This window comes from Erythrolamprus reginae, chromosome 3, assembly GCF_031021105.1.
Source record: "Erythrolamprus reginae isolate rEryReg1 chromosome 3, rEryReg1.hap1, whole genome shotgun sequence".
Taxonomy (NCBI): domain Eukaryota; kingdom Metazoa; phylum Chordata; class Lepidosauria; order Squamata; family Dipsadidae; genus Erythrolamprus; species Erythrolamprus reginae.
In genome coordinates this window covers 17,633,026-17,657,660 of record NC_091952.1, presented here as the reverse complement: position 1 = coordinate 17,657,660, position 24,635 = coordinate 17,633,026, and the positions used below count along the sequence as shown (strand labels likewise).

Here is a 24,635-nt window from a genome sequence, read left to right as displayed (position 1 = left end):
ACATCCATCTGAACTCAGATGGCATAAATTGGATGTGAGACGTGCGGTCAAAATTTATATTCGTAGAACACAGACTTCCAGATCATCGGAAGCATTGTTTATCTCCTTTTCCTCACAAGGCAGAGGCACTAGAGTGTCTTCACAAACTATTAGTCGTTGGATAAGAGTCTGCATCACTGAGGCCTATAAAGCGTCAGGACAGGCTGTTCCTCAGGGACTAACTGGACATTCAACTCGCAGTGCGGCAGCTTCGGCAGCCTGGTCAACACAAGCTTCGATCGAAGAGATTTGTAGAGCAGCCACGTGGGCAGCTCCATCTACCTTCATCAAGCATTACCGGATTGACACTTTCGCTTCTGCGGAAGCAGCATTTGGGAGGAGGGTGTTGCAGAGGGTGTGTTCCGCTTGAACGCCCTTGGGCCTAGTTTCCCTCCCGTTTATTATGTCTTGGGTACATCCCACGTTGGACTCTCCTTGCAAGTGCATTGGAGAAGAACCGTTGAAACTTACCTGAACCGTCTTCTCGATGCACTGCAAGGAGAGTCCAAAACCCACCCGTTTGGTGGACCAAGGGCTTTTTTTCCTGGCATTATTTAAGTTATTTGGCCGGGCTTGTTGCCTTCCAGTTGTTTAATAAAAAGTTTATAGTTTACTGCTCCTTCGTTTTTTTATGACTGGTGGGCTAGGGGGCGGTGCCTGCATAATATTTAAATTAAAACTCAGTCCCTCCAATGACACTGGAGAATTACCCACGTTGGACTCTCCTTGCAGTGCATCGAGAAGACCGTTCAGGTAAGTTTCAACGGTTCTTCTCTTTAGAGTTAGCTGTAATTCATGTCTAGGAAGAGCGCCAAAACCCCGGTCTTATCTGCATTTTTTAGATAAAGTCCATTCATTACTTAAACATATGCTTTTGCTCACCGAAAGCTTGCCAGCACAGCATCCAATAAAGAATATCTTTTATTGAAGCAGAAATCATGATTTTTAAGCTTTTTTCAATCATACCTCCCAGCCTCACGTCTCTTCCATTGAACAACGTTGATTCTCCACACCCCATTTCTCACAATCCTTTTCCTTTATACTGCCTGGAAGTGACATCACACCTCAAAGAGGCTAAGGCTGTAAGCTAATACCTTTTACTCTGTAACTCCTCTCGCTTTTGGAGCAATCTTCTATAGCGAGGGTCAATCCAATGACTTTCCACTCTCATGTCTTCCTCACTCTCTGACTGGGACCACTCCCCCATTGTCACATCAGCCCCCTCTAGTGATTCCTCGGTCTCACTCAATTCACTTTCTGCCTCATGGTCTCTGCTTCATCTGGCAACCCCCCTGGTCCAGGGTATCCAAAGGGGCCTGGCTCATCCTCCTCAGAATCTGATATGACCTGAGGTGGACAAAGAGCACTCATAGTATATACATCATAAATGGATTCATAGAGTTGGCCTTCTCCGGGTCCCGTCGACTAAACAATGTCATTTGGTGGGTCCCAGGGGAAGAGCCTTCTCTGTGGTGGCCCTGACCCTCTGGAACCAGCTCCCCCCTGAGATTAGAATTGCCCCCACTCTCCTTGCCTTTCGTAAACTCATTAAAACCCACCTCTGTTGTCAGGCATGGGGAAACTGAAATAACTTCCCCAGGCCTATATTGTTTAGAATAGAATAGAATAGAATTTTATTGGCCAAGTGTGATTGGACACACAAGGAATTTGTCTTGGTGCATATGCTCTCAACGTACATAACATAAAATATACATTTGTCAAGAATCATGTGGTACAACACTTAATGATTGTCATAGGGGTCAAATAAGCAATGAAGAAGCAATATTAATAAAAATCTTAGGATATACGCAACAAGTTATAGTCATACAGTCAACATGGGAGGAAATGGGTGATAGGAATGATGAGAAAAACTGCATGTTTTTATATTATGGGTTTTTAGTTTAAATTATTAGATTTGTATTACATATTGCTTTGCTACTATTGTTGTGAGCCGCCCCGAGTCTACGGAGAGGGGTGGCATACAAATTTAATTAAATAATAATAATAATAATAATAATAATAATAATAATAATAATAATATATCCTCATACTGTAGCAAAATGTCCATCAGTGTGCCAGATACTACACTACATATATATAATTTATTTATTGATTTATTGATTGATTGATTAATTGATTGATTGATTGGATTTTTATGCCGCCCCTCTCCGGAGACTCGGGGCGGCTAACAGCGACAATAAAACAGTGTACAATAGTAATTTGGTATTAGAAATGATTAAAAATCTATTAATATAAAAACCAAGCATAAATACATACATACCATGCATAGAATTGTAAAGGCCTAGGGGGAAAGAGGATCTCAATTCCCCCATGCCTGGCGGCAGAGGTGGGTTTTAAGTTGTTTACGAAAGGCAAGGAGGGTGGGGGCAATTCTAATCTCAGGGGGGAGCTGGTTCCAGAGGGTCGAGGCCGCCACAGAGAATAATACTGTGTTATTGAAAATAAATTATACCAGTATCTTTATTTTTTTTAAAAACATAAAACTGTTGAAATAAAAATATAATATGTACTGTCTCCTTGCACTTCCACAATTTATGAATGCTGCCTAAAACTTCAAAGAGGTGGTATTCAACTGGTTCAGACCGATTCGGATGAACTGGTAATAGCAACTTGCAGATGCACCCACCCTAGCACTATGCCATCCTATTTAGACATGTTTCGAAGCCATGCGCATACATGGAAGCTGCACGTGCAAGCAAAGTGCATGCTCGGAAGACCGCATGCAAGCAAAGTGCATGCGCACACACATTTGCAAACTGGTAGGGAAAGTAAGTGAATACCACCCCTGATCAAAAATAATTTATTGGTTAAAGGGTTAAGAGCTTAGAGTGCTCTAGGTACATATAATCCACCGAACTGTAAAACTTGCTAAGCAATCAGAGCCAATAACTTTTTCTTTGCTTAAATTGCTTTTCCAAGTTGTTATACTTAGATTCTCATTTAGTTGTATTAGAAACATAGAAGTCTGACGGCAGAAAAAGACCTCATGGTCCATCTAGTCTGCCCTTATACTATTTTCTGTATTTTATCTTAGGATGGATATATGTTTATCCCAGGCATGTTTAAATTCAGTTACTGTGGATTTATCTACCACGTCTGCTGGAAGTTTGTTCCAAGGATCTACTACTCTTTCAGTAAAATAATATTTTCTCATGTTGCTTTTGATCTTTCCCCCAACTAACTTCAGATTGTGTCCCCTTGTTCTTGTGTTCACTTTCCTATTAAAAACACTTCCCTCCTGAACCTTATTTAACCCTTTAATATATTTAAATGTTTCGATCATGTCCCCCCTTTTCCTTCTGTCCTCCAGACTATACAGATTGAGTTCATTAAGTCTTTCCTGATACGTTTTATGCTTAAGACCTTCCACCATTATTGTAGCCCGTCTTTGGACCCGTTCAATTTTGTCAATATCTTTTTGTAGGTGAGGTCTCCAGAACTGAACACAGTATTCCAAATGTGGTCTCACCAGCATTCTATATAGCGGGATCATAATCTCCCTCTTCCTGCTTGTTATACCTCTAGCTATGCAGCCAAGCATCCTACTTGCTTTCCCTACCACCTGACTGCATTGTTCACCCATTTTGAGACTGTCAGAAATCATTACCCCTAAATCCTTTTCTTTTGAAGTATTTGCTAACACAGAACTGCCAATACAATACTCAGATTGAGGATTCCTTTTCCCCAAGTGCATTATTTTACATTTGGAAACATTAAACTGCAGTTTCCATTGCTTTGACCATTTATCTAGTAAAGCTAAATCATTTACCATATTACAGACCCCTCCAGGAATATCAACCCTATTGCACACTTTAGAGTTATCGGCAAATAGGCAAACTTTCCCTACCAAACCTTCCCCTATGTCACTCACAAACATATTAAAAAGAATAGGACCCAGAACAGTTACTTGTTTATGTGGAGGAAATGTGAGGGGGGGAAACTGATAGAGGACAAAGATGCCTTATAATGAATTTTATTTTATTTCTCTTACTCATATTTCAATCCCCATTTCATTTAATATTTGATATGATTACTATGGCACAGAAGCCATTTTTATGTACTTTTTTTCTTTACAGTTTCGTGCTCTGGCACCAATGTATTATCGAGGATCCGCAGCAGCTATTATAGTCTACGATATTACGAAAGAGGTAAATTCAGTGCATTTTCAAAATCTACAAATTGGCCGTTTTATTAAATATACTGATCTTGTTGTTTCCATTTTAGGAAACATTTTCAACATTAAAAAACTGGGTAAAAGAACTTCGCCAGCATGGACCGCCCAATATTGTTGTAGCAATTGCTGGAAATAAGTGTGATCTTAATGATGTAAGGTAAATTAAACAGGGTCTTATCTAGCTGTTGGCAACATTTTACTACAAACCTACCAGTACAATCTCATGTTATACTTTGTTTCTCAAAAATATATGGATACTTTAATCCTTAATTAAAGGATGCAGTCATTTACTTTCATTTTAATTATTGATCACTATGTTAATCTAACCACTGAAAGAAAATTGGGCTATTTGTTAAATAACAAAGGATGGAAGGGATGCAGCATGAACTCTATATAACTATGAAAGAGTCTTGCATTTGCTTAAATTTTGTTTAGACAGGAAGAGAAAAGAGCATATCAGTAGTTCCTAAATAGTAGGTTGAATGGAAGGCAAAATGCTGGGAAACAGATGTAAGAATGCTGAAATAAGCTTCATTTGAACATCTAATTGCCATCCATGCTGTCATGGACATACATTAAAAATACTGCCTTTTATCAGTAAATCATTATGGAACCAAATGTTTATGTTTTATGATGTGCAGAATTATCCATATTCCATTTGTTGCTATATTTCATTCATTGAATAAATAAATTGAATTGAATGAATAAATAAATAAACTACTTTCTATAGCTGCCTATTTCAGTTGATGACTCTGGACCTATTATATTGAACCTCTAATGTTTTGGCAATCTAGAAAGATGTACTACTAATACAAATTGCATTAAACAAAAAACGGATTCTATTTCCACATCTTTCAGATAAAGTATGTTACACAGCTTGGATTAGTTGTAGAAATAACTGATTGATTTGCAATTAATTTTTATTTGCTAAAATAAATGTAAATCATAATGGTTTATTTATAATATGTATTTTCTTCGCACCCTGCAGAGAAGTTACTGAAAAAGATGCTAAAGACTATGCAGATTCCATCCATGCAATATTTGTAGAGACTAGTGCAAAAAATGCAATAAACATAAATGAACTGTTTATAGAAATAAGTAAGTATTCAATAATACTAATATTTTTCTTCTTGAGTTCCTAGTTACTAACAAAAAGGAATCTTATATTAGCTTCATGCTCTGCTGCTACTAGTTGTACACTCTCTTTTTAATTAGCATCATTTTCATTTCATTATTAGGACACAGAGATTAATTTGATCTTTCAAATAATATCTTGACAGAAGAAAGAGAAAATTACTGGCATTGACATTTTTCATCCGGTTAAATGTCATAACTTTGCTAACTAATATGTAATGGATTTGTTTCATATCACTAGAAGGAGAGGATATGGAATCTACAATAAGCATTAGAGCTGTGCAAACTTTTGAAATCAGTACTTCATTGTGTTGCTGTGAGAAAAGCACTTATCTTCAAAAGTATTAAGTAGCCACATTTAAAACACATGTTCTTGTCCCCAGTGGTGTTATAAGAAAAACAATACACTTCTCTCCTGGGAAATGTTCTATGAACAGATTTGGTATTTTCCAAAACCTCCAAAACCCACTTCTTGAAATAATATTCTATTTTATTTGCTTTCGCCACAAGCTTAAATATATGAATCTTTAGCAAGGTAAATGCAAGCAGCAAGAATAATTACAGTTTCTTTTGGCTTGAAAACTCAAACTTTCTGGGAAGCGTTTCAACATTCCATTCTCGGCTGGCTCTGAGATTGCAAGGCTATAAAAGTTTAGGATCCATTAGCTCACCGGACTTCATAACAAGCACAGCAGGGCAGTTTTTCAGCTCACTTGGAAAGGCACAGCTCAGGTTTTTTACTCTTTTGTTTTAGTAATGCCACAAACTCTCCACCATTCTTTGATCAACGTTGTCAGACCCTGCCTTCACTTCCTACTGTAACCTGGAAGTGACCTCATCAATCCATGGAGCTACTAATGTGGATTAATACTTTTTACCTTGGATTTCTTTTTGTCTTTTGGCTATCCTCCTAAGCTTTATTTAAGTTATCCAGTATCATTTTTAATAGTGTATTTTATGATAATTTGTATGCCAGCCCCATCGCTTCCGCCTCTGCCTCCTAGCAGTTTGCCTCCTTGCAGCAAACAGCCTGGTCAGCTGCAGCACAGCCTGATTTAGCGCGAGGGACTGATTGGTGGTTTAGATCGGCCTCCCAGAATACCGACAATCAGCTATTCCAGGCAGCAAGGATCACTTCCCCCTCCATATGCCCATTTTTAGCCTCCAATGTCCCATTTTCAGCCTCTATGCATCCTGTTTTTGGCCTCTGTCCCGTTTTTGCCTCCATGTGTCCCATTTTCTGCACATCCTATGTGGCAGTAATAGGCGGCAGCAATCCCCACCGCCTGGAACAGGCCAAAAACAGAACATGCAGAAGCTGAAAATGGGGCATGTGGAAATAGCAATAGGGGGTGATTAACACGGCCTGGAACAACTGATAGGTCGGTATTCCGGGAGGCTAATCCAATCACCAATTAGCTGCTTGTGCTAAATTAGGCTGTGCTGAAGCTGGCCTTGCTATTTGTTGCAAGAAGGCAAATTGCTGGGAGACAGAGACAGAATTTTTTCCCTTCATTTTTCTCCCCAAAAGCTAGGTGCGTTTTATGATCCAGAGCACTTTATAATCCAAAAAAATATGGCAAATAAACTTGAAATGCTAAATTTATAGGTGAGCTTCCAAGTTAATTATTAAGCATTCAGCTTATAAGAGGAAATCCCAAGCAGTTTGAATAAATTATTTGGTAGTTTACCAGTACCTTTGGTTTAATCCTAGTACTTGGGAGAGGTATTAATATTTTTATTATAATTTATACTACAATGACAGTGATAAAATAAAATAAAAAATAAGGAATAAAATAAGAACAAAGGGAAGTAAAAAGAGAAAACAGAATTTTGAGTTCTGCCCTTCTTTCTACTGAGTAATTGCCATCTTACTGTTTTTCCTTCTTCTTTAACTCTTCTCCATATCCATAAATAATCAGTACAGTGGTACCTCAAGATACGAACCCCTCGTCTTACGAACAACTCGTGATACAAACCCGGGGTTCAGAAAATTTTTGCCTCTTCTTACGAACTTTTTTCGAGTTACGAACCGGCGTTCGGAGACTGCTGGGAAGCTGCACGGCTGTTTTAAAAGGTGACAGCCGGGCGGCGGGGCTTCCCAGAAGCCTCCCGAACGCCGGTTCGTAACTCGAAAAACGTTCGTAAGAAGAGGCAAAATTTTTCTGAACCCCGGGTTCGGTTTGGGAGGTTGCTGGGAAGCCCCCCAGGCCGGCTGTGACCTTGTAAAACAGCCGCGCGGCTTCCCAGCTGTCTGCCGAAGCCGAACGCAGAAGTTCGGCTTTGGCGTTCGGCTTCGGCAGACAGCTGGGAAGCGGCACGGCTGTTTTGAAAGGTCGCAGCCGGCCTGGGGGGCTTCCCAGCACCCCCCCCGAACCCGGGTTCGGGGGGTGCTGGGAAGCCCCCCAGGCCGGCTGTCACCTTTTAAAACAGCCATGCGGCTTCCCAGCAGTCGCCGAAAGCCGTTTTTTTGCGGGGGGTTTTTTGGTTGCACGGATTAATTGACTTTACATTGTTTCCTATGGGAAACAATGTTTCGTCTTACGAACCTTTCGTCTTACGAACCTCCTCCTTGAACCAATTAAGTTCGTATCATGAGGTATTACTATATTTCTTTCATTCATCAAAAAAATCCATAGTAAGGCTTCTAGTCTTTTTTTAAAGTATTTTATAGTTTTTTTCCCTCATCTATAATCCTATTATTTGAAGAAAGGTTAGCCTGACTTCTAAGCTGTTGAAGAATAACTGTAGCATTGATGGTTAAATTTTTATCTGTATGCCCTGTGTTTGTTTTAATGGGTGTCTTGAGAAAATTCTTCTCTGTTTTTATGTGTTATCAAAATTATGAATGTCTTGGAGCTAAACTCCTATTAGTATAGCTTCCCATTTTACTTACAGTCTTCCTCGATTATTTTTTTAATACTATTTAATGCTCTTTTCCCCCCTATCTCTGCAGGTCGAAGAATTCCATCCACAGATGCCAACCCTCCATCTATTGGTAAGGGTTTCAAACTTAGAAGACAGCCTTCTGTGACAAAACGCAGCTGTTGTTGATACTGAGACCCAGCAAGCTAGCTTTTATAAAGTATTTGGCCTTAAACATTAAGGGTTTATTTTGAGTGATACTGGATTCTGATCTGCCTGATGGTCAAAGATCCCAACATGGACCATTTCTGGCATCCTTACATACATTCTGTGGGGATCTTGCTGTCAAGACCGTTTCCACATGTGCAGTGTACAGACTGATCTCTTACAGTCAAAGGCCTTTCATTCTGCTTTAATCTTTGAAGAGGAGAATCCACTGTACAGATTATAAGCCTTGATATTTCATAGTTTTGTAGAAAAACATTGCCATGCTTTTGTAATTGGGGAAGTGAAACTAGCACTTTTTATGGATTTTGAAAGGAGTGGGTAGAAAATATGGAAAAGAAAGGTTTGGCTTGATGTTAGTGCCATTCTGTACTCCTCCTTGCTGTTACTATAAGCCTTAATGTTTTCATTGTTGCATCTTCAAAGACTAGAAACAACAGATGATTGATATGTCTACCAGAATAACGATGTTGATAAGAGTGACCAAATCAGCCCATTCAGTACCAATCTTAAATTGCACTTTTTATTTTTCTGATAATATTATAGAAATATAAATAAAAACTTTGCTTTTAAGCAAAAAAAAGGAAAGTGTAGCCTTAGACAATCTTAGCTCGTTATATTTAATTATTTTATAGTTCAATAGACGTAGACCCTTCTTAATAACTTCCAGTTAAGATAATAGTAAGAAGCTTAGATTAAAATAATTTGACCACAACTGACAGGTATCAGTTGCTGTTGGTAGCCTTAGAGTAAGCATGTTAGGTGGGAAATGTTTCTAATTGCTTAGCATAAACCATTTTATACTTATTTATGAAACCAGCGTCTGAAGTAATATAAATTATGAAAGTGCCATTGCTAAAGATAGGATTCTTGTTTATTTCTCTCTCTCATCCATGAGGTGGATTGTGAAAGAAGGTCCTACAAACAATTCCCAGGAAATCCAACTTGAGCAATGAACCTTAAATTAATTGTCATCCTCTAGAATAGCACTGGGAAAGATTTCCCTCGCTATCCAGTAGAGGATGCTGCTAGTATACTTTGAGGCGTCCTCTGGGAACAAATCTCCGAATAATGCAGAAATGGCATTCAGAGCTAAACTGTCTGGGACAGTGAAGATATTAAATATTGCTTCCATGTAGTTGAACTCATTTCTGCACCCCCTTTTAAACAATTATTTTTTAGCTTTGGTTGTGCTTTCCATTTATTTTAAACTCTAAATTAATCTTGTCCCATCACATGAATTAGCATCATTTATTTTTGTCACAAATAGAGCAAACATACCCCATGTTTTTTTCTCTTTAAAATAGAGGCAGGTAAATTCATAATATGTAAAATAAGCTTTGAGATTTCCTATTGAGTGGAACATGTCTAATGGCTTGCTCTTAATTCACCACTTGAAAGGGAATTTCAAAGGTTACGTTGGAAATAGAGAGTTTATACTTTTTTATTCTATACCAAATATTCAGCATTACTCTTGGAAGAATTATTATAGTTAACTAATTCAATTGGAAGTATTGAGAAGCCCAAGTGAATTTGTCTAAGAAGTCAAAATTCTAATTTTATAATATGTTGTGTGCTTTATCAGTAGTTTCTCTGAAAAGAAAAAGCCAATTATGGAGTAGTTGGCATTCCCGCTAACCAAACTATGAATCTGTACATTAATAATGAAATGTATTACCATATCTTGACTTGTTCATGTTATTAGTTTGTTCTGAGTTTTATTTTCAATAATCAGCTTGAGAACATGTATGTCACCTAGTCCATAATTATTTAGAATTGAAGCTTGGAGTGGTTGGCATTACAAGTCAATCCAATAGCTTTGACTGTTCGTTGTTTTATCAAGGATATAATGTTTTCCCGGAAACATATGTGGCATTGAGTGTGTGAAAGAATGTCAGGGATGTACTTACTGGGGTGTTTTCAAGGCAGTTTGCTCAGTACTTTAAACTGAAGTCAAATAAGGATCTTTTCCAAGACTTTTATTAGGCTTCAGCAAGAATCTAGCAAGCGGTTCCTTCTATTCTAGCATTGTACCATGCCTGAGAATCTCCCATCAAAATTCTGTGCTGTTTCAGAGACCTTTGAAATTTGGCAAAGGACTACAATGGGGGGTGAGGAAAGCAAAAAATCTCTAGTAAACACATCTAGGACCTTTCATGCTTAAAATGACTTTTCAGTTTTAACCTCATATTAAACACACACACACACCAATGAATTGGAAAGAATTAGAGCATTTATGTACCTGCATATAAATAGAAACAGACTGCATTGATGATATCTAGTTTGGATAAGCAATATCTGTAAGAAAACAACCAATCTCAGAGAGCACCAAGGACACACACACACTCCCATTTCAACCCTGAGCTACAAATATTCTCCTCTATTGGATAAACCATTGTCCTCCAGGGCAGCCTTGTATAGATATAATATTGGAATGTCAGTGATTATACGTTTATCCAAACTGTTATTAAAACTTCTTCACGTGGCTGTTTTATAATCACCATTCTGTTTCTTGACGATCCTTTAATGGTTCTCAACCCTTCTAATGCTGCAACCCCTCAGTACAGTTCCTCATGTTGTGGTGATCCCCAACCATAAGTCTAGTTCCAATTCTCCCAACAGTGCTTTAAGCTGATTGGCAGGAAGGTCAGAGGGACACATCCACTGTAAACGCCTGATTGGTTCGATTGTAAAAATATGTTCCAAGGTGCCAGAATAAAAGCTTTAGTTCCTAACACCATGGGAAAATTGTCTTTTCCCATTGTCTTAGGTGACCCTTATAAAATAGTCATTCGACCTCCAAAGGGATTCCCCCAGGTTCAGAGCCACTGCTTTACTGGTTAGTCTTAATAAATCTTAACATAGTTAATGCCACACATAGAGGTCCATCACAAAACTCATTTTGGAGAATATTACTCATGTCTGGAGTAATCTTTATCTCTGCATGATAGTATCACCTTTCTGCTATTTAAGGCTTTCATCATTCACTTATGCCATTGTGACATTAATTAACTACTTTCTTACAGTTACCCTGCAATTAGAGGGTTTCTTTCTATTTCACCTTCTCTGTAAACAGAATATTTTAAAATATCCCAAGTTGCATCTTTTGCAGCTACTGCTATAGTCCTAGACTGAAATTAGGACCAGAATTTCTGTTGCTATGTAAGGTGGTTGTCATAGTTGTTAAGTAAATCAGATGGTTATTATTGAATCCAGTCCGTCCCACCTCCCCAATTAACTTTGCTTGTTGGAAGCTGGCTGGGAAAGTGGCAAATGGTGTTCAAGTAATCCCAGGGCACACTAACTGTCCTAAACATATGCCGTTTGACAAGTGCCTGCATTTTGCATGGGGGATGCTGCAGTGGCCGTAAATTAAAGACCAGTAACAGGTCACCTTTTCCCAATGCCATTTTAACTTTGAACAGTGGCTAAACAAATGGTTGTAGATCAAAGGCTACCTTTAGTGTTACCTTGTATTACCAGGTGGCTCTACAGAGTGACATTTCAAGCATAAGCTGTGGCCTTGTATGTATTTCAGAAACTTGTCCCAAGTCACTGAGTTCACTACAGGTGGGATAGCCTGCCTTAAAAGTTCCATGGATGTACTTAATCAAATATTTGTGTGGAGATAATTTAAATATAAACCCCTACTCATTACTGGAGAATGGTGGTCATTTACAGTACCTCAGTGCTGTCTGCTTCTTGCTATGCAAATTAATATGAATTTTGAACTTCAGCATCCTTTGTATCATGTGAGTTATTTGTAAGAAGAAAAAAATCTACCCACCAATCTTGCATTGATGCTAGATCTCATACATAGGGGTTTTCTGGAAGGCGGGAGATCTAGTGTATACGACCTTTATGTTATAGCACCCACAAAGAAGTCAGGAGTATGTCCTCTTTTGTTTCCTTTTGTGTTGCAATGCATTAGTTTCATGCAACAGCACAAATCTTGTAAGAATTAATAAAAAGCATCATGCTTATTCCAATATAAATTTAAACAAAGCTGAAGATAAGATTTCAATTACTTGGGAGAGAGTGAGCATATAAATCCATGTGAAATCTCATACAAGCAAATAACCTGCAATAAACAGCCTGCTTGACATCTTCTCAAGAAACAATTTATTGGGACTTACACCCTGTAAGTGCACATAGGATTATGGCTTTTGACATGCATATACTTTAAATAGCAAGCCTAAAGACCTCTCCCAATATCAGATCTCATTCCACCTTTCTATAAATTATGGTTTGGACACTGCAGTAAAATAGATAGTCATTTGTGTAGGGAACTCACTATTTGGTGGCATATATAAAATATATTAGTCACCCTGCATACATTTTTAAAGCATGGCTTTAATGTGGAAAAAGCAATAGATAAAGAGAAAAGGTACATTGATTTAAATAATGATTGAAAAGATAATGCAGATAAGTTTACTGAAAACAACCTTTTGGTAGTGTCAAATCTCTGTTGCTACAGTCAGGATTAAAAGAGGTAAATATGTTTCTCTGACTGGCGACATTAATGAGAGAAAATGATAAAGGTAGCAGCCTAAGAATTCTGAACCTGCGCCCTTACTAAAGTGGAAGGAGGCCCACTACTTTGTGGAATGCAAGACATCCTGCACCTGTGCATTGTTTACACAACAGTTGCTGGCCTCCTGATCATTGATGAACTATTCTCACAGGTAGTTGGATTCAAAACAGCAAAGGCATATACTGTATAGCATTATCTAGTCATTCAAATATATATGGCAGAAAAGTATCCAAAAGTATCTCAAAACACACTCTTCAAAGTTCCAACAGGAGCCTGAATCTGTCAGAGATATTCATGAAGATTTAGCTTTTAGATTAATAAACGTACACATACCTTCCAGGCTGCCCGATGGAATTTAATTGAACCTTCATGTTGTTATTCTATATTCAGAATTATGAGTTCAAACAGTTCTTTCAAGTCAAGTGGCATTGCAGTGAAGGGGATTATCTGGTTTAAGCCCTGCAAATAATGTTACTCCGAAGGAAACATTTCTGGCAAATTATTTTTTGCTTTCTTCTTAAATATGTAGGATCTGCTAACGGTCTTTAGGCCTCAGCTGACCTTGCTGTAGTGATTCCCCTTACTGCTCCAACCTGAAAACAACAGGAAATATATTGCAGTAAATGATAGATGTTAAATTAAGGGAAATAACTGTTTGGTCAGCCACTGAAGATAGGTGAGCCAAATGTGGAAAAGGACTCTTAAACTGTTTCGTCTTACTTGGTGATCAACCTCTACTGTAGCTCTTGCTTAGGCTTTTAAAGCAAAGCAGGTGAAATGTGTCTTAGCATTTTCTCATATCTTTACTCAGTTGGTCTTCATCCTTACACTAATCTCTGCTTCTTAAAGGAATTACAAAGCTGGCCTACTATGCCTTTGCTACTGTAAGTGTATTTCCTGCAGTGATTGGAGGAAAGAGAACTCTTGCTATGAATAGCAGAACTATTTAGTTTAAGTCACAATGGAGTGTGCCTCGCCTCAACTGGAATCTAGTGTATCATATTGATTGCACTGCATTTCAATGGATGTTTTTGGAATGCCCTTTTTCTGTGCTGTGTGTGCTGAACAGGATAGGTTTTATTTTTAGTAGCTTGGATCAGCAAATCTTCCTCTGGATGATCTTGGGGGAATTCTAATTTACAGCAGGCATGCAGCCATTTGAACTGTCTAACCCACCATTCCTCATCTACAGTTTCACTTTATAAATAGCTGCAAGCAGGACTACACATGTTTAGGACACTTCCCGGTGAAATTACATTTCAAAAGTACCCAGCATTCAGTTGTCACTTTGGTTAAAAATGTTTTTTTCCTTGATCAGATTTTTTTTTTTAAGGAATATCAAGATTTTATTATTAAGGTTCGGTGATTTTTCTAATAACTCATTCTTCCATGAGAGAGACACAGGCAGGCAGGCATTAAATAATTGCCTTCAATTGATTTTTCTCCTCCTTTGAACTTAACCAACAGGATATTTTAATTCCGTCTGTCTCTTACGTGAGCCATATAAAATTGCATTCAATTTCTTGTACCCTGAGAAGCTTGCATCCAGAATTAAATCACTTCAGCATATATTTTTTTAAAAAAACAGAACAAAACATGATACTCTCATCTCTTCCTGTGTAGCACGAACGCTATTATAGACTTATCAGAAGAAACAAACCTTTCCTTTTTAAAAACTTGTCTTTAAAATCTAAGTCTACATAAAAGTTTACGTTGCCTATTGCCCATCTTTTGTTAGGGTCTTGGATGTTAAACCTGATGTATTTTGAATACAAAATATAGGTTCTATGACTGTGCCCCTCATTCATGCAAAATAACTGTACCACTTTGCAGTCAAAATAGCATGTCATTCTGGATAGCCACACCAGTCAAGTACAATGTACTTACTGTATATCAGTAGATAAATTGTGTTAATACAGAAGGTGGGCGATTTTTGTTACTTTCTGTTTTTCTATGTTCAACTATTGTGTTGAGATCTCTAGCTAGAGTAGAGGGTGAAATAAAGAGGCTGGCTAGCTTAAAGGGGAATCAAAACCAGGAATCAAAGCTTCCTCCAACAGAGGCTGTTCCTAAAGCTTTGATTCCCCTTTTCCCTAGAGCATTGATTTTCAACCTTTTTTGAGTTGCGGCACATTTTTTACATATACAAAATCATGGGGCACATTGAGCAGGGCGGAGTGGGGGGGGCTAAAAAAAGTTTGGACAAAAAAAATTATCTCTCTCTCTTCCTCCCTTTTGCTCTATTTCTCTCCCTCTTTCTCTCTCTTCCTTCCTCTCTCGATCCATCCCTATTTCTTTCTCCCTTCCTTCCTCTCTTTTTTGCTCTCTTTCTATCTCCCTCCTTCCCTGCCTCTCTTTCTCTCTCTCTCTCTCTCTTGCTTTCTCTCTCTCTTTCTCTCTTGCTTGCTTTCTCTCTCTCTCTCGTGCTTTCTTTCTTTCTCTCTCTCTTGCTTTCTTTCTCTTTCTCTCTTTCTTTCTCTCTCTTGCTTTCTTTCTCTCTCTCTCTCTCTCTCTCTTGCTGAGCTTCGCGGCACACCTGACCATGTCTCGCGGCACACTAATGTGCCACGGCACACTGGTTGAAAAACACTGCCCTAGAGAATGCAGTTAGTCTGGCAGGATTTTTGTAAATAGGAGAACTACATTGAAGAAACTTGCTTTCATCTCCTCTTGTAGTTTCAGTTTAGTTTTTGCTTGCCTTGACATTTCTGTGGAGAACCGTAGGTGTCGGTAACAGACCAGGATGACATCAAAATAACAATTATATAATTGTGCCATGCTGTCTGGCGCAATACAAATTGCATCATTTGCATGATGTCATAAATTTTCTTACATCCCAAATCCACTCTATACCCTGCAGACAGCTACATAGCAAGTTGTTGCCTTGGTGCAACATTACATATATTATCTTACTTTTAATGGAACTGGTGAAAAGGCTAGCCTTCAGAAACTTTTTATCTGGCAGAAATGTTTTATAAATAAATTATATAGACGTAATAGTTTAATTATAGTAGCATTAGCTGAGCTCAAAATGTTACTTTTCTGTATACTCTGTGGTTGCAACTCAGAAGAAGGTTCTCAATGCAGTGTTGGACTTCTTTTGCAATATTATAGTAAGCAGTACTGTAGGATAAGGACTCCATCCTCTCTTTTCCAAGAGGCTACTGTTTGCTTTGAAAATATAAATGGTTCATTAAATTTAATAGGGATTATTCACGAAGCCAATATTATTGTCAGGCATGGTTGCAGCTATTTACAATAGAAAAAGTCCCGTGTATAAATTCATTAACACATTTAATGACACTTCTGGTTTGGCCTTTAGGTCATTATACAGATCTGAGTTGATCAAGATTCACAATCACATTTTGCCAATCCTGGGAATTTCTTTGTTTTGGTTCTAGAAGCAATGTATAAGGAAGACAAAAGTAGTCAGTGAATCTTTTCGCCCCACCAATTCATTTTAGACTTCCAGACACTGAGCAGCACTGTAATTCAGAAACCCCTATGGCATTAGCATTTGTGCCAACAGTGAAGGAAAAATGTTAAATATATCATAAAGAGCACTGCTTTTTTCAACTTATAAACAGGTCTCTTAGGTCCAATTCTTCATATTATCTCCATTCTCCACGAGGGCTATATTTATAGTGTAAGTTTGTTGGAGAAACAGGCAGCAAGGATAGTGGGGAACTGTGATTGTGGAGATAGGTCTGTGGAGATTCGCAATCAGCCAGCTCATGTCCCAAAGATGCCGTTCAAAAGGCAATTAACTGGACTTTTGGGGGGGGGGGGGGGTCCCATTTGGAAATGTTTCAATCAGAACTGAAGAAGCTTCTTAGATGAGAAATGAAATGCTTTCAAGGGGAAAACATACCAAGATTCAATTGCCTTTGGAACGTCACCTTATGGGGATATGTGCCTCTTAATATAATAAAATAAGGGGCTGTTAGTACATATCCACTTACTAAGAGGCCAATCTTCAAAATGATCTCCCCATGGAGACATGGATAAACAATATGAAAATAAAATTCTGCAAAGGTAGATGTGTCAGATAAGTACAAAATGGTGGATCGGATTATACGGGAGCCTGTTTTAGAGTGAGAGTTTGGAAAACATCAGTTATGAATGGAATGGGGTAAAAAAAGAATTTTGCCTTATAAAAGTACACTGATGAAGACAGGCTCCACAACTTGAGAAGGACTCGACATTTTGTTAGATTTTATTCAAATTGCATCTCAGATTTGAGTAGTGCAATTAAAGAAGCAGATTGACAAACTGGAAAGATTGACTCAAAAGATAAAATCTTGGAGATAAAATTAATGGAGTGAAACTGGTTATGTCTGCTTAGGTAATAAATAACTAAGGAGAAAGGTATGTTGGCAATTGTTAAACTAAGAAAGAAGGAGGGAAGTTTTGCTAAATCTCTGGAAGTGCAAAGAGAGAGACAATGTCATTTGAAACTGACATTATTTGACACTCCCTATTTTCTGTTACAAAATGATTAGTCACCGTACTCTAGGATATGTAATACTTCTAAATGACATATCAGTTCATCAGTAAAATGGATTATGAAATATAGTTTATAGTTAAGGAATTGTTTAGATCAAGTTAGAACAGATTGTGCCTCTTCAGATATTGCGGTAATTGCTGTGATTCCAAATCACAAGCACACCATTTATTTTATAAAATGAATAAATTATCCTAAATAATTTAGGATTTTATAAACTGCTTTAGTAACAGCAATCAAATACAACAAAAGAAATACAATTATGGTTCAAAAAGTATAATAAATCCTTCACATTCCTGCAGTTGACAGTTCCCAAAGGTCGTCCAGAACAATTTTATTTTTATGGGTTTCTTTCCATGCTTGGGAGACAAGGTGATCCAGAATAGGGAATCCACTTTCAAGGCTCCACCTGTTACAGCTCTCATTAGGCAGGGAACGTCCCCAGACAATGTCTATATTTACTGTAATCTATACAAAATAGGCAATTTTTATCTAATGTTTCAGTTACAACAATAAAAAAATATTTAAAAGGTAACAATGCAAAAGAGAAAGAAAGAAAAAACCCAAAGAAAGCAACTTCCCACCCTCATTACAAGTATAAACCATTTCATAATCTCTTTATCTCCTCTTAATAAATATAAAACACTTCATTCCATAATTACAGGCAAACCCAATAAGAAATATCTTCTCCAATCCAGCTGTCAGCAAAATAATGCAGACAGTCCTAAAATAATAACATTAATACGTGTAAACCGTAACATCCTACATCTCTGCTCCTAACCAAAAGCAAAACTGTATTTAAAGGGCATAAAGTGATTGCAATATCCTAATAGAAACAAAAAACTTAAGTTTAACGTGACAAAAGAATGGCCATTTTTCCTTTTTAAGAAACCAAACCCCTTCTAGATTGACCCTTTGGGGGGGAAAGCTTAAATACCCAATTCAAAATATTTCCACTCCAAATGGCAATTCCAAAGAGAATCACCTAAATAGCAACATATCCCATTCACATTTTTTAAAAAATCATACCTCAATTCATAACAATTTTAAAAAATCCATATTGAACAAATATAAAGCATCCTAATATAAACAAAAGATTAAAATTAAACATTACAAAGAGGGATATTTTCTTCTTTTTTAAAAAAAAATGTTTAAAAAGACAGCTAAAGAACAGCCAGTTTAAATGCTGTCAAATCATGATATATAAAGTAAGTCTACACGGAAAAGCTTGAATACTATATTAAATGTAAACTAATTAATATACAATATTTTTCCCAATCCAGATAGCAGCAAATTCAAAAAGAATCATTCAAAGTAGTAACATCCCATTTTTTAATCTGGTCAAATAAACCAACTCAATGTATCTTATAAAAAGCAATCTTGTTCTTTAATCCATTCAGATTCTTATTGGTATAAAGTCTCCTCCTTGAGTGGGGATTGGACTAGAAGACCTCCAAAATCCCTTCAAACTCTTAATATTCTATGTTCTAATCCTTGTTACAGATTTCTTCATTGTTTTAAATAGCTTTGTTTGTAAATCCCACTCCCCCAAAATTTTCCAGTTGAAGCTTTTTGTGATTTTCATTTTTATGTCCTTAATTTTTAAAGTATCTTCCCCCCCCCTTTTTTTTTCAATCTGATGATAAATTCTTATTCAAATTCTCATTCATGTGTTGGATAGATTTTGTTGCATTATCTTTTTCTGTTATCAAGAAACAGGCCATTCCAAAAACACAAGATAGGTGATATGATTGATTCAAAGTTCTTGTGCAAGTCTTGGTCCAAGTCCTCAAAGATCTCTGAACACCACGATAAGTTACTTGTCTTGTTATGTCTCCAGTAGCAAAACCAGTTTTTCTTTCCCACCAAAATTCATTTATTCTTTTAAGATTAATTTCAAAACCTTACTATTGAAAACCCAATATTCCAATGTTTTCTAAACTCTTATTCTGCTTAAAACTTTCTATAGCCAAAATCTTGCTCTGCTTTTTGCCGTTTATTTTAAATTGTTAAAGATTATAAAGACAGATCTTCATTTTCTTATATTAAAGATGAAAGGCATTCACCTGATGTTTATATATAGTCTTGTCACTTTAATTAAAGCAGTTAATGGACAATATCCAAAAGTGATTAGCAAGGCAAGTGCAAACTCTAACTTTGGTTGGGGGCTGGAGAACTATGGCCATTTCCCTCATCTCCCACTTGTTCCACCCTGCAGAAAGAGGGAACAAGGAGCAATTGTAAGGACAAGAGCTTGGATAATCTCATATCCTCGCTTTGTCCGGAGAGGGTCAAAGAAGCTGATCTACCTGTTCATGGCCACAAACATCATCTCTGCTATTCATGGAGCTGCCTTCAGACCACCATCTTCTTTAAAGTCCATCATAGGACAGGTAGTCTTGAAAATATCCTGGTCCAGGTCCAAATAGGGAATAATCAGCAGTTGAAGTGCACTCTGAAATGTACTGATAGCCAATGCAACTCCAGCTACATTAGCATTGGTTGACAGCAACTGTCCAGCTAAGCATACAGGATGCTGCACTTTGTACCGACTGAATTTTCCAGATAGACTCAAGGGGAGCTCCGTGAAAAGCAAAGTGCAATGCAGGTCCTTTGTTAGCATCTATAAGTGAAACTGAAAAGTCCAACGCTAAGGTCACATGACCATGACAAATTATGATGACTGTTCCAGTTGTGGTCATTGAGAAAATCACTAGTCGTTGGACGCGATATCACGTGATGCTGGATTCCCACCAACTTTGCGTGTCGGAAACAGTGCTCACCTATCATAATCGCACACCAGTTGCCAAGCACCACTTTGAGGTCACATGACCACGGGTCATGTGACCTGCAATAGCCACAACTCCTAGGATCGGTCATAAATCCCCTCATTCAGCACTGTTATAACTTTGAATGAGCAGTCCCTGAGTAAGGACTACGTGTATTTCATTTTAAGAGTTATCAGGGCATAAAGCAACCGTCTTCCAGGCCCCATATTGTAAGGAGAACCCCCAATAAATAGTACAACAGCCTAAGTTAGGCAGAGCTTTCCTGGCCACAGTAGGAGTACTACAAGACCTACCTCCACCCCCAGATTGCAGGCTCCTCTTTTCAGGAGAAGAGTAAAAGATGTAATAATCACAGGATCGGTGGCCTTCTGAATGAATAGCCCTTCTGTTTTGCTTCAGTTGAACCTGAATTTGCTTCTCCCTATTTAACCAGTGTAATAAATTTCCAGGGATTAGGCACGGGCTTCCATTGCTTTCTTCCATTTGGTCTGGGATGGAGATGTATACAGTAGCTGGATGTCATCTGGAACTCATTACCGGACTCAATTGTGTCAACCCCTAACCCCCAACATTTCTCCCTTAGACTCCACGATTGACCTCTCCAGGTTCCTAAGAGGCCAGTAAGGGGCATACATAAGTGCACTGGTGTGCCTTTCATCCCCTGTCCAATTGTCTTTCCTTTTTTTCACCTATCATATATATTCTCTTCCTTTCATATATCCTCTCCTCTAAGTTCACTTTTACCCTTACATATATTACCACATGTCTATTTTTCTTCCTATGTATTTGTGTATTGGACAAATGAATAAAATAAAAAAAATAAAAAAAATAATAATGCTGGCTTATTGCAAACCAAGGGATGACCTCTTCCCATTATTTCTTATAGAGAGGGTTGAGCCCCAAAGCACTCCCTTAGGAGTATCAATCCATGCTACAAGAAATATTCTCGTAGCATGGATTTGAGTATAGTGACTCCAAATCCTGACTTAAGCTTTTGCTGTGCAGAAATTACTGGGGTTTGTTTTTTCCTGTACCATTTTTAAAAAAGAAAAAACACATTGCTATAGAAATCTTTTTTTTCCCGTCACTCTAAATTTTGAATGTCACAAATTACTGAACAGTCTTACTGAAATTAACATGTTAGTCCAAAGGTACAAACTTTCCTGTAAATGTAAACATCAGTAAAGGGGCTGTGAGAACTGAATCCTGGCCTGCTTAACTCTGGATTAATTTCAGTGAGGCTTGCAAGAGGTAACATTGCAGTGGATTGCACTGAGCGGAGGGGTGTCAAGGAGCTGCTTGTATTTGCATGAAAAGAAGCTTGATATTGAACTGGTAAAACATTGACCGTGATTTGCCAAGTATATGGGAGGCTGGAGAGGAGCGTGTGAATGTATGTGTGTGTGTATACGTGTGCATGTGTTCTTAGGCTGGTCCTAAGACTATGAAAAGGATGATGAAGTAGGTTAGAGAATTCCTAATTTCTAATATCTCGGCATTGGAAGGGTGGGAGGGGGTTGTTTTGGTCATTCCTTCTCATAGTTATAATTTTGTGAGGGGACATTGATTTTAACATATTAAAAAGCCTTGTGTCAGCTTTAAAAAATGTACTCTTATAACAGTACTCTTATCTCACAAGCTGGATGTATTGTGCAAAATAAAAGGTGTAAATTATTTAATAAAAATGTTTGTAACACATGCTTTCAATGCGATCTTAATGAATTCTGAAATTATTCCCATCCTCATTCTTGAGGCTTGCAGGTGTATATACTTATTGTTTACTGCCTTCAGGTCAGGAGGAGTGCCTGGATTAAGTCCGTACCATTTTCTTGGTAAACTTTTCTGACAGTGGTTTGCCATTGACTCCAACTTAGGGCGAAGAGAAAGCGATTGGTCCAAGGTCACTTAGCTGGCTTCATGCTGAAGGCAGGACTAGGATGCTTTAACCACTACACTGAGCTGAATCTATATGAATCTAGGCATCCCAAAATTAAACTAAATAAAATATTTACATGTGTGCTTATTTTACATTTATAATAACTGTCATTTATTTTTCATATGTGACAGAAATACTACGTTATCACAATTCAGACAATGCAGGTGACTTTTTTTTCCCTAACAACAGATTTAAGCAATTAGTTACCTATTGTACAATTTATAGCATACATCGTGTTGAGATTTACAAGAATGGGCAATTTATTGACCATCAAATTTTGTACCTCCTGCCTCTTTCTAATTCTATGTATGTACTATGCTGTACTAAGTGGTCAGCCATGATAAAAAAAAACACTGCAATCTTCAGAGTCCATTATGTTCCACCCCCACCTCTTTTTAAAACAAGAAACTGATGCACTCTAGGAATATTCAGATCCAACTATTATTATTCCCAGAGGGCACACGTTGGAGATAATGGATCGTATAATCCAGCATGCCTTCCCCTCCCCCTGCATCAGATTGAGGAAAGATACACCATGCACCGAGCACGTATTTAAGCAAAAAATAACTGTCATCCCAGTTTTGATATTGCAATTTACTGCCGTATACAATATTATATACACTGCTCAAAAAAAAAAAAGGGAACACTTAAAAAATAGAATATAACTTCAAGTAAATCAAACTTCTGTGAAATCAAACTGACCACTTAGGAAGCAACACTGATTGACAGTCAATTTCACATGATGTTGTGCAAATGGAATAGTTGTGCAAATGAAATATTCAATGAGAATATTCATTCAGATCTAGGATGTGTTATTTGAGTGTTCCCTTTATTTTTTTGAGCAGTATATTAAGCTGCTACATGTCCCTATGTTTCTAGCCTTTCCTAATCTTGATGGCCACATCCTGTTCCTCTATAATTCATAGCATCCCTATATGCTCCAAGACTGGTTGGAAATGAAATGAATTATACTATAACTCAAATGTTACTACAAAGAGGTTTAGAAGGTCCTCTGTTGCAATCTGATGCCTTCTATAACTGCTATCAAGAGGTAGTATCCAAACTGATGTATGTATAAATCTGCTATTAATATAAAGCAGTGATGGCAGAACCTTATTTGGCTCAAGTGCCAAGGGAGCTTGTGCACACAATTATTATTATTATTATTATTTATTGGATTTGTATGCCGCCCCTCTCCGCAGACTCGGGGCGACTAACAACAGTGATAAAAAAACAGCATGTAACAATCCAATACTAAACAACTAAAAAATCCCTTATAATAAAACCAAACATACATACAAACATACCATGCGTAAATTGTAAGGCCTAGGGGGAAAGAATATCTCAGTTCCCCCGTGCCTGGCAGCAGAGGTGGGTTTTAAGAAGCTTACGAAACGCAAGGAGGGTGGGGGCAATTCTAATCTCTGGGGGGAGTTGGTTCCAAAGGACCGGGGCCGCCACAGAGAAAGCTCTTCCCCTGGGTCCTGCCAAACGACATTGTTTAGTCGACGGGACCCGGAGAAGGCCCACTCTGTGGGACCTAACTGGTCGCTGGGATTCGTGCAGCAGAAGGCGGTCCCTGAGATAATCTGGTCCGGTGCCATGAAGGGTTTTATAGGTCATAACCAACATTTTGAATTGTGACCGGAAACTGATCGGCAACCAATGCAGACTGCGGAGTGTTGGTGTAACATGGTGAGTAACAATAGCATACGAGCGTGTATGCCCACACTCATAATGCAGCACAGCCATTGTGCTGCCCCCCTGTGCATGTGCAAAATCCTCTGCTCTGCCACACACACCTACACGTGCACAGGCCTCATTGAAGCCTTCGGACTTCCAGTTTGGTTGTTGGGCTGTTTTTCGCCGTCCTGAAGCCTGCGGGGAGCAAAAACAGCCAAAAGGAAGGTAGAAAATTAGCTAGCCAGCACATGCATGTACACTGAAGCTGACATGGGGCAACACCTCGCACGCCCTGAGATATAGCTCCACATGCCACCTGTGGCACACATAGGTTCCCCATCACTGCTATAGAGCAGTGTTTCCCAAAGTATGTTATGCGTACCCCCAGGAGTACGGGAACAGTTTGGTGGGGGGGGTTTAATAGGAAAGTCAACACAAGAACAAGGGGGCACAATCTGAGGTTAATTGGGGGAAAGATCAGAAGCAACGTGAGAAAATGTTATTTCACTGAAAGAAAGATAAATCCACAGTACAGTAACTGAATTTAAACATGCCTGGGATAAACATCCTAAGATAAAATACAGGAAATAGTATAAGGGCAGACTAGATGGACCATGAGGTCTTTTTCTGCCGTCAGTCTTCTATGTTTCTATGTATGCATTCAGAAAATGTACTCAATTACATCTTGCCTTTTGCAACTTCATATTTATGTGCAGTTGCTTTTTCAGCAT

At 38.1% G+C, this 24,635-nt stretch overlaps 1 protein-coding gene across 1 annotated transcript in view; it reads left to right on the top strand.

Moving 5' to 3' along the window:
• RAB22A (RAB22A, member RAS oncogene family) overlaps positions 1-10,207 on the top strand; it is a 31,628-nt gene extending 21,421 nt beyond the window's left edge. Inside the window, exons 4-7 of the mRNA XM_070744555.1 lie at positions 4,137-4,208; positions 4,285-4,391; positions 5,223-5,332; positions 8,325-10,207. Of these exons, the coding sequence (XP_070600656.1) occupies positions 4,137-4,208; positions 4,285-4,391; positions 5,223-5,332; positions 8,325-8,422 (387 nt within the window). The 3' untranslated portion in view covers positions 8,423-10,207. The remainder of the gene's footprint in view (positions 1-4,136; positions 4,209-4,284; positions 4,392-5,222; positions 5,333-8,324) is intronic.
• The last annotated feature ends 14,428 nt before the right edge of the window (positions 10,208-24,635 follow it).